Source organism: Delphinapterus leucas, chromosome 6, assembly GCF_059928025.1.
Source record: "Delphinapterus leucas isolate spDelLeu-1000000601 "Yukka" chromosome 6, BTC_Dleu_Yukka2, whole genome shotgun sequence".
Lineage (NCBI taxonomy): Eukaryota > Metazoa > Chordata > Mammalia > Artiodactyla > Monodontidae > Delphinapterus > Delphinapterus leucas.
In genome coordinates, this window is record NC_143134.1 from 39,243,987 (window position 1) to 39,261,701 (window position 17,715).

General features: G+C 41.4%; 1 protein-coding gene across 1 annotated transcript in view; it reads left to right on the forward strand.

Annotated features, from left to right (window-relative positions):
* Window positions 1–243: 243 nt before the first annotated feature.
* The window catches only part of FBP2 (fructose-bisphosphatase 2), a 36,106-nt gene continuing 18,634 nt past the window's right edge, over window positions 244–17,715 (forward strand). The window contains exons 1-3 of the mRNA XM_022558907.2: window positions 244–736; window positions 5,082–5,244; window positions 7,379–7,471. Coding sequence (XP_022414615.1) covers window positions 567–736; window positions 5,082–5,244; window positions 7,379–7,471 — 426 coding nt within the window. The 5' untranslated portion in view covers window positions 244–566. The remainder of the gene's footprint in view (window positions 737–5,081; window positions 5,245–7,378; window positions 7,472–17,715) is intronic.

Genomic DNA, 17,715 nt, shown 5'->3' on the forward strand with positions numbered 1-17,715 from the left:
GCTTTTTGGACTTTAAAAGCATCCTTTTCAAACATATGAAAGAACCCTGGCTAAGAGGTCCCAGGATTGCCATCATTTTGTTATGTGACCTATACCCCAGATAAGATATCTGCCAATCTGCCTCCTGCAATATGAGGGAATGGGGCCCTGCAGTAGATGCATGTGAAGAAACCTTTTGAGTCTTTGAATAAGAGGGTTTTATGGATCTTTCTTTTTTTTTTTTTTTTTTTTTAGTGGCTGGAATTCTCATCTCTTACCTTTACTAAACGGTTGCTTCTTAGGATCTTTAAAGAAAAAGTTTCATCAAGAAGAAGTAGGTCTGTGTTTCCCAGCTGCCCGGTTCTATTTACAGCTTGGCAGCCTTCAGATCAGCCAGTCCTGAGAGGTTTCCTTGAGGACTCGCCCAGTTATCTCAACCACGTGGCCTGGGGCACTTTCCCTTAAAGGTCCTGGCATGGCCAGTACAGATTTCTAATCAGCTCTGATACCGCAGAGCCACTGACCAGCCCTTAGAGATAAGGCTTTCTTCTGCAGGGAGAAAAGGATTTGAAAAACTACCCGCCGCAATGGGGGACAGAAGCCCCTTCGAAACGGACATGCTCACCCTGACCCGCTACGTTATGGAAAAGGGGCGTCAGGCCAAAGGCACCGGGGAGCTCACACAGCTGCTGAACTCCATGCTGACGGCCATCAAAGCCATCTCCTCGGCCGTGCGCAAGGCTGGCCTGGCCCATCTGTGAGTCTACCCCGCTGCGACACGCAGTGTTGGGGGGCCCCGGTGCGGGTGGGCAGAGCTGTAGGTGATTGGGCCGAAACGGGCTCAGAAGTATTAGCCCGTGCGCCCTGGAGGGAAGTTGCCTTTAAAGTTTCTGCCAGGTGTCCTTTGATAAAGGGGCCTTTGACTTGTTTCAAGAAAGAAACAAAATACTTGGAGACATGCTATGGAGAAAAAATATATAATTTTCCCAGTTACCATGTATTATAATGATAACAAGCTCAGGGGCTTGTTCCATTGAAACATATCCTGAGTTATTGTGACTTGTGCTTGCATTCTCACTGGCACAAAGCAACCGCCAGGAGACTTGAGAGGACGCTTGACGCCCTTTGCAGATATGAGCGTTTTATTACCATGACCTTTGCCCATCATAGTCATTAGGAGGTAGAAATCATTTACTGAATCCCAGGGCCCGTCGTCTGTCTCCTTTCTCACCCTCGAGAAGAGTCTTTTGCTTTTAAAACAATATTTTATTTCTTCTCTGTGACTCAATCTTCTCTCCACTTGGTGTGCAGGAAGCTGGGAGGTGCTGGGCCCGGGAGGAGAGAATGCAGAGCGTTCTTCCTCTTCGCCCTCTTGGTGCTTTACCCAAGTTCATGCTACAGCTGCCAATCCTCACAGCCAAGGGTCCAGTTTAAGTCTGTGGTGAAAAGAAGCAGTCTTTCCTTGGGCTTCCATTTTCCTGGTAGCGATTGCAGTGGAGGTCCTCTCAGAAGATGAACACACCCATTGTTGTTATTATTATTATTATTCCAAAATGAAGAAATAACAAAGTCCAATAATTTGAAATATTTATTCTAACAACTTAGTACTTTTAACACAAAAAAATGTGGTAATTGGGGCTTACCTGGTGGCGCAGTGGTTGAGAGTCCACCTGCCGATGCAGGGGACGCGGGTTCGTGCCCCGGTCCGGGAAGATCCCACATGCCGCGGAGCGGCTGGGCCCCGTGAGCCATGGCCGCTGATCCTGCGCGTCCGGAGCCTGTGCTCCGCAACGGGAGAGGCCACAACAGTGAGAGGCCCGCGTACCGCAGGGGAAAAAAAAAAAAAAAGTGACAATCACAGAGTTTATTTATATAATGCTTGGTGACTCAGTAATGAGCTCCAAGTTAAAGGTGATTGTGACTGGTTTTCCCCCTCTCTGTGTATTGCTGTAACTGTACGAGTACCTCATTTGGCAATAACGGTCAGCTCTACCTTTAAAGACCTTCATGAACGTGAGACACAGCTACTTGCCTCTGTTCTGCTCCTATCTGGTGGTGAGCTGGGCTACGCATAGAGCAGTTTCCTGGATTGCCTGCTGACCTCTCAGTGTTACCCATGTTAATGGGCTCCCCAGTGCAGGGCGGCTGGGCTGGGAAGGGGCTGCTGTGGTGGGGTTGTGCTAATCGCTGCAGAACTCTGACTTTGTGGCCATGGAGTGTCCAGAGGACGTGGACTCAGCGATTGGATAATTCAGGTGCTCCTCTGACTTGATTTTTTGTGCCATGTGATCATGGTCGATGATCTACTCTCGCTAGGGCCTGTAAAATTGTAAAACGGATTGGATACTAATAGCACCTAACTCGTAGGGCTAGTTGTAAGGCTTAGTAGGTCCATGTGATGATGATTTCGACAGTGCCAGCCCCGTAATAAATGCTCCTTATTACTGTGGTTCCAAGCCCGAACCTGGGGAAATTTGCCGGCTAACAGGGCGATGTCGCTGACCCACCACTAGGTGGCAGGCGCAGCCCGTGGAAGCAAGACGTCAGGATCTCGCATTTTCTCGGAGGCTGAGGCAGGTGTCCTCCGTAAGGCAGAGACCACGTATTTTGCCAATTCAGGCGGCATCCTTCCCTGGATGCCTCTGTAATAGATACCCAAGGTGTCAGTGGGAGAAGTCCATTGGCTGGAAATTCCTTCTTTCTAATAAGATGCTGAGATAATTTTAAGAGGACCCTGGAATTGCTTCTCAAAGAGCTAAAAGGTTGCATCCTATCCCAGAGCAATTCTGCTCATGAAAACGGGACTTTAGCATATTCCTGCCACTTTCCCACTTAGGGGGCCTCAAGCCCCTCACTCCTTTGCTTCCTCTTTTTGGGAAGACATCTCTAGGCACCTGCTCGATAAATGCAAAACAGATCAGAAAGTCTCATATTTTTCTTCTGTTTTCTCTGCTCCTTGCTGTAGGAAGAAGGGGATGCTAGAATATCACCCCTGGAATCCTCTCCACGGCTTTCTAATGTCAAAACAGCAGAACAATCCATTAAAAAATTATCAGTAAAGCTTAAATGTTAGTTAAGATCTAAGAAATAGTCTTACGGGTTAAAAAGCACTTTTCTGCCCATGATCTAACTTGGAGCAGTTGTCAGGAGATTAGATCTCATTGTGATGTTCTTTCATTCTTTCTGAAAGGAGGGGTGTGGATGGTGGGAGGGGGTAGGCTGAGAAGAATGCCCTGCACCTGCAGGGAGGGTGCAGAGGGTGGGTTGAGGGGCGGGGATAAGGGCGGGGTTTGTGTGGAGGTGGAGGAAGTGTTTGCAAAGCATAGGACGGAGAGCCTGTTTCTCCAACACCCACAGGCCTCGGGCACCCCAGCTCTTCGTTCTCCCATAGAAGCCGTATCAAGATTCCAGTTAAACAACAGGATTGGGTTTGTGGACCCTTTAAATTCTGATGCAGCATAACCCAGTTTTGTGGTTGCTGTTGTGTGTTTGTTTGCTTTTATTTTGAACCAGAAGGTACAGTCTTTGAGGTGAGGCCACCAGTATTGTTTTCCAAGGCAGATCTCATCACATCAGACATCAAGCGATGGGGGGATCGGTGGGGGAGGGGAGAGGCTGTCAATCAGGGAAAAGGGTGGGAAATGAGCTGTACCCCACCCCGGCTTAGGGTGAATCAGTGGGTCTCAACCCTGGCTACCTGTTAGAGCCGCCTGAGGATTGCTTCAACAAATAAATGGCGTTAACAAAAAGGAGAGGGGGGGAATTACTTTCCTGCCATCCATTCTTCTAATTCAGTGAACGTATATTGAGCGTCTGAGCACTGTGGAAACAAGTACAGTGAGTCACAGCTCTTGCCTTCGGTGAGCAGATAATCCAGCAGGAAGGACATTCCCACAAACAGATTGTGAGCTGCTCTGGAAGGGCTGACAAGGCTGTATCTGGTGTGTGTGGCACCAGGGAAGCTTCTGGAAGAGGTTAGGAGGGCAAGTAGAAGAAAGCTGTCTGTGGGCAGAAAGCACTCCCATGGGGGGGATACCATGAGTGAAGGGGGAGAGGAGAGAAGCAGCTTGCTGGGTGCTGGTGGCCTCAGGACCTTGGTGGCTGTTGGCATGAGAAGGGCTTGAGGGGGGTGGTAGCCATGTGGCTTACGGAGAGAAGAGCATGGGGGGTGGGGGACAGGGAACCCAGGGGTCTGTGTAAGGCAGGTGTGTGCCCGTTGGGTTCCAGAGGCTGAGACTGAGGGTGAGAGGGCCAAGAGGCAAGGCCAGTGTGGGACCAGGCCTTCCTTGGTGCGGCCTGAAACCCACTGTGGAGGACCTGGGGACTCTGGGAGAGACAGTGGTGATCTGACTGATTTTAGAAGGATCCCACCCACGAGGGTGGGAGCTGGAGACTTCTTTTTTTTTTTTGGCCGAGCCACGCAGCTTTCGGGATCTTAGTTCCCCATCCAGGGATCAAACCCGGGACTGGGGAAGTGAAAGCACTGAGTCCTAACCACGGGACCCCCAGGGAGTTCCCTGGAGACCTTTGCATAGCAATCCTCTAAAACACAAAGCCTCCAGATAGAATTCTTACAGTAGTGTTCATTCTTACATTGCTTGGAATGGTGGTAAAGAATCAAATTAAAGTAGTTAAGTCTGTCCCCCACTTTCCTTCTTATTCAAGTAATGCCAAGCTACAGCAGAGCAAATTTTAATTCAGCCCAGCAGGCCACTATTTGAGGATAATCAACAAATATTAGAAATTCCGGGGCTGGAAAGCCACGGCCCTTTACTTTTTAGAGTTATTAATTATGGCGATGTGTCTGACTTTATGAATTCTCTCTCCCAGGGCCGGGGACAGGGTTGCTCGTTAGTAAGATTGAATTCTGGTTAGTGTTTACTGGGACGACGAGGGACTTAGGACAATATCCCTGAGGTGTAAAGGAAGCAAGAGTAAGAACCAGCGCTGTGAGACAGGACGCACTTGGTCGTATTTATAATTTGGAGACTCTGGAGCCACGAAGGGCAAAGAGGGATACAGCGGCGGTATATTGGCGTCTGGGCATCTTTGCTGGAGTCCAGGCTCCCTTCCTGATTTCCTCCAACCTTTTGTCTTCTTAGGTACGGAATCGCGGGAAGCGTGAACGTGACAGGGGATGAGGTGAAGAAACTGGACGTGTTATCCAATTCCCTGGTGATCAACATGCTCCAGTCCTCCTACAGCACCTGCGTCCTGGTCTCGGAAGAGAATAAAGACGCACTTATCACCGCCCAGGAGAAGAGGGTGAGTGTGGCAGCCTTGCTGAAGTTCCTCTACTCACCAGTAGAGGGCGCAACTGAGTTGGGAAGACTCTTTGGTGGCCTTGCTTTTTTTTATTTCTGGTATTTTCCTCTATTGCTTAATTTTTTATTTTCTGGAAGCAAACAAGGGACTATATGCTTCTTTAGTTGGAATCCTTATGCTGTCTAGTCAAACAGACTCCGTAATAAGGCAGTGATTCATTCAGGAAATAAATCAGAGCGCTTTACCGTAACTTCTCAGTGGATGGGGTCCATCATGGGTTTTCACTAACTGTACTGGTAACAAGTCCCAACATTTTGGAGCGCTTGAAAATCCAGTCCAGTAAAAAGTAGAGTTCTTGTGGTACTATACCGTCTCTTAATCTTCTCATCCCCGCTATACTCCCAGCCCCTTCCCCAAGGGGGTTTGGTTTCAGCAGAGATTCCTTCATGCCTGACCAACTGTTAGACTAAAACATAAAAGAATTCATAAAGATCGTTGCTCTGGCCTTAATGCAATGGTAAACTTGGTTAGTGCAGGGCATGACTGGGGAGGGTCTATATTCACTATGTTTTCACAGTTTATTAAAAAAAAAAAAAAAGCTGGTGGCCAAAAAATTCAACCGATATTCAGCTGCCGTACAGTAATGCCAAATAAACGCTAAGACTGTTGGCCCTTGTTTTGTACAGTGGGTCCTGGGGACAAGGTGCCATTTCCTTGTGATTAGCTGAAAGGATGGACAAAGTAAAGTAAAGCCAAATTTATTGAACACTTGCTGTATGGTGGGGACTGTGCCAAAGCACATTATACTTGTTGTCTCACATAATTAGGCTAAGTCACACCTATTATTTTCAACTTTCAACCTCCACCGATATGACCCTTGATTATCTCTCTGATCAAATCTCACGTTTTCTTTCCCCGTTGGCCTGAGCTACACAGGTCTTCACGCTAGTTCTTGAATACTCCTTGCTTGTTCCCACGTCAGCTTGCGAACCTTCTCCAGCATATGCTTGATGTTCAACAAATATCTGTTGAATGCACGCATGTGTGAAATGAAGGGGATGAATTGGCTTACCCACAGGGAGAATGGGGAATTTCCAAGTTTATGAATTCCACTGCCCTCCCGCTTCACCTCCTGTTGAACAAGGAAAAAAGAAAGGAGAAAAGGAAGAAATAAGAAAGAAAGAAAGAAAAGAAAGAAAGAAAAGAAAAAAGGGAAAGGAAGAAATCTCACATTAAGCTAGGGCATTACTCATTGGAAAGTCAGGGGAAAGGAGATTAGTGGTGGGAAAAATGACTCCCATCTTACTTGATGCTTGATCACCAGTGTTTAATTAGCCAGGACACCCCAGTCCCCAACACTAAGGCTCTCACAGAACCTTGCACATAGAAGGCCTATAAAAAGTATCTGGTGTTTTCTTTCCCCCGAGCTGCCGGCGACAGCAGCGTGAGTGGGCATGAGGGACATGGTATCTCAAGACCCCACCTACTCTGTCTCTGGTCTTCACATCAGCAAGGTAGGGTGGATGCAGCAAAACCCAGAGGAGTATTTTTATTCTCCTGATGTAGTCATACATACCAGCTATTTTAATAAGACAGACCCAGAGGCCCTGGGACATTGTTCTGAGCTTTTCTTTCAGTAAAAATGTGCTAAAATGAAAAAAGCCTGTCTGGGGAGAGGCTCAGAAGTATCAGTAAATCAGTAGCCGACCTTACTGTGGACATGGGTAGAGCTTGTCCAAGGTTGTCTTCAGCTTCTCCACCTCTTCCCTGCAAGGTGCCCATTTCAGACCTGGTTTCCTCTCACACCTTCAGCAGCTCTGAGTCCCCACTTGTCCCAGGTAGGAGGGGAGGGCGGAGCCAGAGCAGGTGGGAGGAGAGCTATTTGGAGGTGGGTGGGACCTCCGTCACCCACTGTGGGTGTCAACTAATCTGTTTATGGGCAGGCGGGCTCTGAGCTGCACAGTTAATGTGTGCTGATACACTCTGCACTCCTTAGGTAATTGCATTTTTTTACAAGGTTATCCCTTTGCTCTGAATCGCTCTTGGTGTAGTGTTATCTGACACACACAGCCACGTACAGAGTCTGTTGCTCGGAAGGTGACCTGATCAGGTGTTCTGCCCTCTGCGCATGTAGGGGAAATACGTGGTCTGCTTTGACCCACTGGATGGATCTTCGAACATCGACTGCCTGGCCTCCATTGGAACCATATTTGCCATCTACAGAAAGGTGAGTAAACAGTATGCTCTGTAACACCTCCTTCCTCTGGTGGTTCCAAACGTTCCTGGGCTGGGAGCCACGAGTCTGGAGTTCTAACCTCGGTCCTCCCACTAACCAGACACACCGTGGCAGGCAAGCCATGGACCTCGCTCTGCCTCGGGCTCCTCATTGAATACCCGAATCGCTCATTTCCTTCAGTCCTGTTCTCGGCGTTCCTAGGAAGGGAGGGTGAGCTGATAGATGGGGCCTTGTTCTGAAAATCTGGAGGCAACACAAATGCCAGACGTGGAATTAGGTTCCTGGTGGCATCTGAAGGCCCCTCTGTTCCTTCCTTGTGTATCTTAAATCTTACTGCGTTTGCTTTCTGTTGCTGCTGTAACAATTCACCACACATTTAGAGGCTTAAAACAACCTCCATTAATTATCGCCCAGTTCTTGGGTCAGAAGTTTGGCAGGCATGGCTAGGTTCTCTGGCTTGTAAGGCCAAACTCTTGGTGTCAGCCAGCCAGGCATCCTATTGAGAAGAATTCGCTTCCAGGCTCAGGCTGTTGGCAAAATTCACTGAAACGGTCAACATCCATCCCCGCACATAGTTACAATTTGTGTGTGTGTGTGTGTGTGAGTGTGTGTGTGTGTGTGTGTGTGTGTGATGAGGACTTTTAAGATCTACTCTCACAGCCACTTTCAAATAGACAATACAGTATTTTTTTTTAAACATCTTTATCGGAGTATAATTGCTTTAAAATGGTGTGTTAGTTTCTGCTTTATAACAAAGTGAATCAGCTATACATATACATATATCCTCATATCTCCTCCCTCTTGCATCTCCCTCCCACCATCCCTATCCCACCCCTCTAGGTGGACACAAAGCACCGAGCTGATCTCCCTGTGGTGTGCAGCTGCTTCCCACTATCTATCTATTTTACATTTGGTAGTGTATATAAGTTCATGCCACTCTCTCACTTCATCCCAGCTTACCCTTCCCACTCCCCATGTCCTCAAGTCCATTCTATACATCTGCATCTTTTTTCCTATCCTGTCCCTAGGTTCTTCAGAACCATTTTCTTTTTTTTTAGATTCCACATATATGTGTTAGCATACAGTATTGTTTTTCTATTTCTGACTTACTTCAGCCTGTATGACAGACTCTAGGTCCATCCACCTCACTACAAATAACTCAATTTCGTTTCTTTTTATGGCTGAGTAATATTCCATTGTATATATGTGCCACATCTTCTTTATCCAGATGGACACTTAGGTTGCTTCCATGTCCTGGCTATTGTAAATAGAGCTGCAGTGAACATTGTGGTACATGACTCTTTTTGAATTATCATTTTCTCAAGGTATATGCCCAGTAGTGGGATTTCTGGGTTGTATGGTAGCTCTATTTTTAGTTTTTTAAGGAACCTCCATACTGTTCTCCATAGTGGCTGTATCAATTTACATTGCCACCAACAGTGCAAGAGGGCTCCTTTTTCTGCACACCCTCTCCAGCATTTATTGTTTGTAGATCTTTTGATGATGACCATTCTGACTGTGTGAGGTGATATGTCATTGTAGTTTTGATTTGCATTTCTCTAATGATTAGTGATGTTGAGCATTCTTTCATGTGTTTGTTGGCTGTCTGTATATCTTCTTTGGAGAAATGTCTATTTAGGTCTTCTGCCCATTTTTGGATTGGGTTCTTTGTTTTTTTGATATTGAGCTGCATGAGCTGCTTGTAAATTTTGGAGATTAATCCTTTGTCAGTTGCTTCATTTACAAATATTTTCTCCCATTCTGAGGGTTGTCTTTTCGTCTTGTTTATGTTTTCCTTCGGTGTGCAAAAGCTTTTAAGTTACATTAGGTCCCATTTGTTTATTTTTGTTTTTATTTCCATTTCTCTAGGAGGTGGGTCAAAAAGGATCTTGCTGTGATTTATGTCATAGAGTGTTCTGCCTATGTTTTCCTCTAAGAGTTTTATAGTGTCTGGCCTTACATTTAGGTCTTTAATCCATTTTGAGTTTATTTTTGTGCATGGTGTTAGGGAGTGTTCTAATTTCATTCTTTTACATGTAGCTGTCCAGTTGTCCCAGCACCACTTATTGAAGAGGCTGTCTTTTGTCCATTGTATATTCTTGCCACCTTTATCAAAGATAAGATGACCATATGTATGTGGGTTTATCTCTGGGCTTTCTGTCCTGTTCCATTGATCTATATTTCTGTTTTTGTGCCAGTACCATACTGTCTTGATTACTGTAGCTTTGTAGTATAGTCTGAAGTCTGGGAGCCTGATTCCTCCAGCTCCATTTTTCTTTCTCCAGATTGCTTTGGCTATTCGGGGTCTTTTGTGTTACCATACAAATTGTGAAATTTTTTGTTCTAGTTCTGCGAAAAATTCCATTGATAGTTTGATAAGGATTGCATTGAATGTGTAGATTGCTTTGGGTAGTATAGTCATTTTCACAATGTTAGTTCTTCCAATACAAGAACATGGTACATCTCTCCATCTGTTTGTATCATCTGTAATTTCTTTCATCAGTGTCTTATAGTTTTCTTCATACAGGTCTTTTGTCTCCTTAGGTAGGCTTATTACAAGGTATTTTATTCTTTTTGTTGCAATGGTAAATGAGAGTGTTTCTTTAATTTCTCTTTCAGGTTTTTCATTATTGGTGTATAGGAGTGCAACAGATTTCTGTGCATTAATTTTTTATCCTGCTACTTTACCAAATTCATTGATTAGCTCTAGTAGTTTTCTGGTAACGTCTTTAGGATTCTCTATGTATAGTACCTTGTCATCTGCAAACAGTGACAGCTTTACTTCTTCTTTTCCGATTTGGATTCCTTTGATTTCTTTTTCTTCTCTGATTGTTGTGGCTAAAACTTCCAAAACTATGTTGAATAATAGTGGTGAGAGTGGGCAACCTTGTCTTGTTCCTGATCTTAGTGGAAATGGTTTCAGTTTTTCACTGTTAAGAATGATGTTGGCTGTGGGTTTGTCATATACGGAGTTTATTATGTTGAGGTAATTTCCCTCTCTGCCTACTTTCTGGAGGATTTTTATCATAAATGGGTGTTGAATTTTGTTGAAAGCTTTTTCTGCATCTATTGAGATGATCATAAGGTTTTTCTCCTTCAATTTGTTAATATGGTGTATCACATTGATTGATTTGCATATATTGAAGAATCCTTGCATTCCTGGGATAAACCCCTCTTGATCATGGTGTATGATCCTTTTAATGTGCTGTTGGATTCTGTTTGCTAGTATTTTGTTGAAGATTTTTGCATCTATGTTCATCAGTGATATTGGCCTGTAGTTTTTTTTCTTTGTGGCATCTTTGTCTTGTTTTGGTATCAGGGTGATGGTGGCCTTGTCAAATGAGGTTGGTAGTGTTCCTCCCTCTGCTATATTTTGGAAGAGTTTGAGAAGGATAGGTGTTAGCTCTTCTCTAAATGTTTGATAGAATTCGCCTGTGAAGCCATCTGGTCCTGGGCTTTTGTTTGTTGGAAGATTTTTAATCACAGTTCCAACTTCAGTGTTTGTGATTGGTCTGTTTATATTTCCTATTTCTTCTTGGTTCGGTCTTGGAATGTTGTGCTCTTCTAAGACTGTGTCCATTTCTTCCAGGTTGTCCATTTTATTGGCATATAGTTACTTGTAGTAATCTCTCATGATCCTTTGTATTTCTGCAGTGTCAGTTGTTACTTCTCCTTTTTCATTTCTAATTCTATTAATTTGAGTCTTCTCCCTTTTTTTCTTGATGAGTCTGGTTAATTGTTTATCAGTTTTGTTTATCTTCTCAAAGAACCAGCTTTTAGTTTTATTGCTCTTAGCTATTGTTTCCTTCATTTCTTTTTCATTTATTTCTGATCTTATCTTTATGATTTCTTTCCTTCTGCTAACTTTGAGGGTTTTTTGTTCTTCTTTCTCTAATTGCTTTAGGTGTAAGGTTAGGTTGTTTATTTGAGGTGTTTCTTGTTTCTTGAGGTAGGATTGTATGGCTATAAAATTCCCTCTTAGAACTGCTTTTGCTGCATCCCATAGGTTTTGGGTTGTCTTGTTTTCACCGTCATTTTTTTCTTGGTATTTTTTTATTTCCTCAGTGATCTCTTGGTTATTAAATAGTGTATTGTGTAGCTGCCATGTATTTGTATTTTTGTACAGATTTTTTCCTGTAATTGATATCTAGTCGCATAGCGTTGTGGTCAGAAAAGATAGTTGATATGATTTCAATTTTCTTAAATTTACCAAGGCTTGATTTGTGATCCAAGATATGATCTATCCTGGATTATGTTCCATTAGCAGTTGAGAAGAAAGTGTGACAGGATGGTATTATTAACTCTAGTCCCGATGCCGTACATTACATCCCCAGGACTTACTCATCTTATAATTGGAAGTCTGTACCTTTGACCACCTTCACTCATTTCACCCACCCCACCCCTTGCTTCTGGGAACTACCAATCTGTTCTCTGTATCTATGAGCTTTTTTTTTTTTTAGAGTCCACATGTAAGTGAGATCATACAGTATTTGTCCTTCTCTGACTTATTTCACTTAGCATAATGCCCTCAAAGTCCATCCATATTGTTATGAATGGCAGGATTTCCTTGTTTTTTATTGCTGAATTTTATGTATATATATCTGTGAAAGAGTGATTTCATGTCCTTCAGGTATATACCCAGAAGTATAATTGCTGGATCTTATATAGCTCTATATTTAATTTTTGGAAGAACCTCCATACTGTTTTCCATAGTGACTTCACGAATTTACATTCCTACAAGCAGTGCCCGAGGATTCCCTTCTCTCCACATCCTCACCGACACTTTTTATTGCTGATCTTTTTGATATTAGTCATTCTGACAGGTGTGAGGTGATATCTCATTGTGGTTTTGATTTGCATTTCCCTGATGATTAGTGATGTTGAGCACCTTTTCATATAACTGTTGGCCCTTTGTATGCCTTCTTTGGAAAAATGTCTATTCAGTCAGATCATTTGTTTTTTTGCCATTGAGTTGTGTGAGTTCTTTGTATATTTTGGATATTAATCCCTTATTCTATGTATGATCTCCAAATATTTTTTTCTTTTTCATTTTGTTGATGGTCTTAATAGCTTCTTAAAGCCAACTGATTTAAAAACAAAGAGGAATAATGAGGGAGGCTCTGCATGTGTGTGGACAGGGAGTATGTAGGAAATCTCTGTATCTTTCTCACAATTTTTCTGTGACCCTAAAACTGTTCTCAAAAAAATGAAGTCTTTGAAACAAAAAAAGAGGAATATTACTATACATAATATGGGATATTCACACTTGAATTTTGGTGATTTTGAATACAGAGATTTTGTCTTAAAATTCAAATAAACCAGAGGCTTTGAAGGCTAGTCCAAATAACCATAGATTTTCTCTGATACTGTTTCTAAAGAAGTGGGGCAAGTTTGAGAAACGAATGAGACATGAAGAGAAAGCTTTGTGATGCTTAAGCAATATCTAATGAGAGAGCAGCTTGCTTCAGAGACCTCACGGGGCTGTCACAGCCTCTTAGAACCTTATCAAAGCCAGGGATGATGCCCGTTTCTGACTAGGATTCTGTGATTTTCTATAAGCATCAAGATAGAAGTTTCAGCACTGTCAGAGAACTGTCAAAAGTATTTTCTTCCCCTTATCTCTGAAGAGCATTGCTAAAACACCCTTCATGATATCCCATACTGCTTTCAGCTCCCTGTTCTATGATTTTCCTTTTTCTTGAAGTTGACATTTTCCATTTCCAACAGTCACAGATTAGACAAAGTGCAAACTCTCTCCCTTCAAGACATCCAGAACTTTTGGATACAATATATCATCCTTTAGGATACAATATATCATCCTTTAAATTCGCGGCTGAGCTCATTGAAATGAACAAGCAATAAACACAAGGTAAGGGGCGGAGGACCAGAATCAGAAAAGTGAAAACCAGAGGCTTAAGAGGAGGACTGAGGGAGTTGTCCTGATGTGAGGAGCTGGTCTTGTTGATCTGAGTAAATCAAGGGTGTGGGTTTTAACAACCCTACAGGGTCAGGAGACCCCGTCTCCCATTATTATGGGTAAGTCAACCTCACCAAAATTCTACTCTTTTACTGGCATAAGGATACATAGACCAGTGGAACACAAAAGAGATCCTAGAGATAAACTCACACATGAATGATTGCCTGATTTATGAAAAGGCAATACTGAAGTTAATTTGTACAGGATGATCCCTTCAATAAGTGATGCTGGTCCAGGTGAATATCGGTATGAGAAAAAATGAACTTGACTCCTACTTCACACCATACACAAAGATTAATTAAAGACCAGAGACTTCCCTGTAAAAAGTAAAGCTATAAATCTCCTAGAAAAAAAACCACAGGAGAATATCTTCATGCCTTTGGGGAAGGTAAAGATTTTTTAAACAGGACATAAAAAGTACTAACCATGAAGGAAAAGGCTAGTAAACTGGGCTTCATTGAAACTAAGAACTTTTGTTCATCAAAAGACAACATTAAGGATGGACCTAGAGATTGTCATACTGAGTGAAGTAAGTCAGACAAAAATAAATATATGATATCGCTTATATGTGGAATCTAAAATAATGGTACAAATGAACCTATTTACAAAACAGAAATAGGATCACAGATATAGAAAACACACTTATGGTTACCAAGGGGGAAGGGGAGGGAGGGGTAAATTGGGAGATTGGGATTGACATATACACACTACTATATATAAAATAGATAACTAATAAGAACCTGCTATATAGCACAGGGAACTCTACTCAATACTCAATAATGACTGATATGGGAATGGAATCTAAAAAAGAGTGGATATATGTATAAGTGATTCACTTTGCTGTACAGCAGAAAGTAACGCAACATTGTAAATCAACTATACTCTAATAAAAATTAATTTAAAAAAAAGACAACATTAAGAGAGTAAAAAGGCAACTACAGACGGATGGAAAAATTTTCAATGCATACATCCAACAGAGAACTCATATACAGAATAAATAAAGAACTCCTACAAATCAATAAAAAATACTGTCAATCTTATCAAAGGAATGGGCAAAAGACTTGAACAGGAACTTCAAAAAAGAGATTTTTTTCCCCAGCTTGTTAATAAGCACATGAGAGATGCTCAACATCATTAGTCATCAGGGAAATGGACATGGAAACAGCACTGAGACATCATTTACCACCCGCCCCCAACCAGAGTGGCTAAAATTAAAAAGACTAACCATAGCAACTGTAGATGAAGAAACTGGAATTCTAATATATTGGCGGTGGGAGTAGAAAATGATACAAACACTTCAGAAAAACTTGATAGCACCTGCTAGTATTAAACATATACTGATACACTGTGGCCCAGCAAGTCCACTCCTGGAGTGCACCCAGGATAAATGGGTGCCTGTGTTTGCCAAAAGATGTATACAAATTATTCATAAAAGACCCAAACTGAAAAAAACCAAAAAACGTATCAACATAAGAATGGATAAATAAACTGTGATATAGTCACACGACAAAAAGCTACATAGCAATGCAAAAGAACAAACTATTGCTATGTGCAACAACACAGATAAAATCACAAAGACATATGTTGTGAAACATAAGCGAGATACAAAAGAACACATGCTTTGTAATTTCATTTATAAGAAGTTCCAAAACAGTCAAAGCTAATTATTCTTTTGATGTCCAGATGATAAAGGCCAGAATAGAGGTTACCTTGGGGGAGGTGATAGTGACTAAAGAGGGTATAAGAGAAACTGCTAGGTGGCTGGAAATATTCTATAAATTGATCTTAGTAGTTACATCAGTATGTACTATATATATGTAAAAATTCATCAAACTGTATAGTTAAGATTTGTGTGCTTTGCTATATGAAATTTATACCTCAATTAAAAGAAAAATAATCAACTTTCCAAAAAAAGACACTATAAATAAAATTAAAAGGCAGATGACAATTGAGGAAAAATGTTTGTAACATACAAGGTATTTATATCTTTCATATATAAAAAGCTATTAAAATTAAAAATAAGAAGATGAGTACCCCGATAGAAAAATAGGCAATGACATCAAACAGGCAACTTACAAAATAAGAAATAAAAATGGTCAATAAATATATATAAATTTACTTTATTAATTATACAAAATGGAAATTAAAGCAGATGTCTTTTTTTGCACCTATCACATTGGCCAAGTTGAAAAGACAATACTATCTTATGTTTATCAGATTCTGCATGGCAACTTTTCAGTATGCATCAAAAATATTTTACCCAATACTTTTATTATTTGGAATTTCTCTTGGGAAAATAATCAGAGAAACACATGTTTATGCACTAGATTTTTCATCTCAGAGTCGTTCTGATATTTTAAAACATTTGGAGACATCAAACGATAATATAATACTGTAACTAACTCTACACACATAAATTTGATAACTTAGATGAAGTAGACCAATTCTTTAAAAAGCACACTACTATTACTCACTCAGTATGAAACAGATAATTTGAAGAGCCCTATAATTACTAAGAAAATAGAGTTCAAAAGAGAGATCTCTAGGCCCAGATGGTTTCACTGGAGAATTATACCAAATGATTAAAGATGATTCAATCTCTTCTAGAAAAGAGAAGGGAAAGGAATACTTCCCAGTCTATTTTCTAAAGCCAGCATTACGCAGATACCAAAACCAGATGAAGACAGTGCAGAAAGGAAAACTACAGACCAATATCTCTCATGAATAGATGCAAAATCTTCAACATAATATTAACAAATAAAATTCAACAATGCATAAAAAGAATTATATACCATGAGTAAGTGGGTTTACTCCAGTGATGGAAAGTTGGTTCAATATTCAAAAATCAGTCAGTGTAATCCACCACATCAACAAGCTTAAAGAAGAAAAATCATAGAACCATGTCCATCAATGACGAATAACCATTTGACAAAACTCAACACTCAGTTATAAAACAAAACAAAACAAACAAAAACTCTCAGGAAGCAAGAAATAGAGGGGAAACTTCCCTCAACTTGATAAAGAACATCTATAGAAAGACAACAGCTAACATTATATTTAACAGTGAAAGACAAAATGCTTTTTCTCTAAAATCAAGAACAAGGGAAAGATGTCCAATCTCACCACTGTTATTCAACATAATGCTGAAAGAGCTAGGCGGGGCAGTGAGACCAGAAAAAGAAATAAAACCATACAGATTGGAATGAAAAACTGTCGATAGAACGGTCCATGTAGAGAACTCCTAAGGAATCTACAAACACCAAAACCAAAGCCGGCTTCCTAGAACTAATAAGTGAGTTCAGCAAGGTCACAGGATACAAAATTAACATACAAAAATCAATTGGATTTCTATATATCAGCAATAAACATATGGTAACTAAACTTTAGAATATGATACAATTTACAGTTACTCAAAAAAAAAAAGGAATAGTAATTCTTCCAGTAATTACTGATGAAAGTAATCAAATAATATGTCTTGTATGGAGAAACATACCATGTTCATGGGTTGGAAGACTCAACATTGTAAAGGATGTTAATTCTCCCCAAACTGATATATGTATAGGTTTGACTCAATTTCTCTCAAAATCCTGGCAAGATATTTTGTAGATATAGATAAGGTTATTCTAAAAGTTAAGACTATATGATATTAACAGAGGGATAGACACATGTTCAATGGAACAGAACAGAGAACCCAAAAATGGTTTCACACAATTTATGGCTAACAGCTTTTGACAAAGTTGTGAAAACAATTCAATGGAAGAAGGAGTCTTCTCAACAATTAATGCTGGAGCAACTGTATATCCACAGAGGGAAAAAAAAGAACTCAACCTAAACTTTATACTTTATACCAAAATCATCTCAAAATAGATTACAGGTTTAAAGGTAAAACTTTATTTTTTATTATTTTTTTTGGCTGCGCCGCACGGCTTGCGGGATCTCAGTTCCCCAACCAGAGATTGAACCCGGGCCACGGCAGTGAAAGGCCGGAATCCTAACCACTGCACCACCAGGGAAGTCCCTCCTTGCCTTTTTGAGCACAAGGAAGTAGGGAGGGACGAGCCCTTCAAGAGATACCTGGAAAAGTAGGTTGTCAAATCCAGTCTCAGGTGTGGCTCTGCCCCTCCATCAAGGACATTCGCTCTTCCTTCGTCAGCATGCCTGCCTTGCCCTGTCTCTCTGAATTCCCATTCCCATTGTCACTGTTAGCGCTGCTAGCCAAAGGGAGAGGCTTCCTCAAGAAAACGTCCAGAACTGTAGA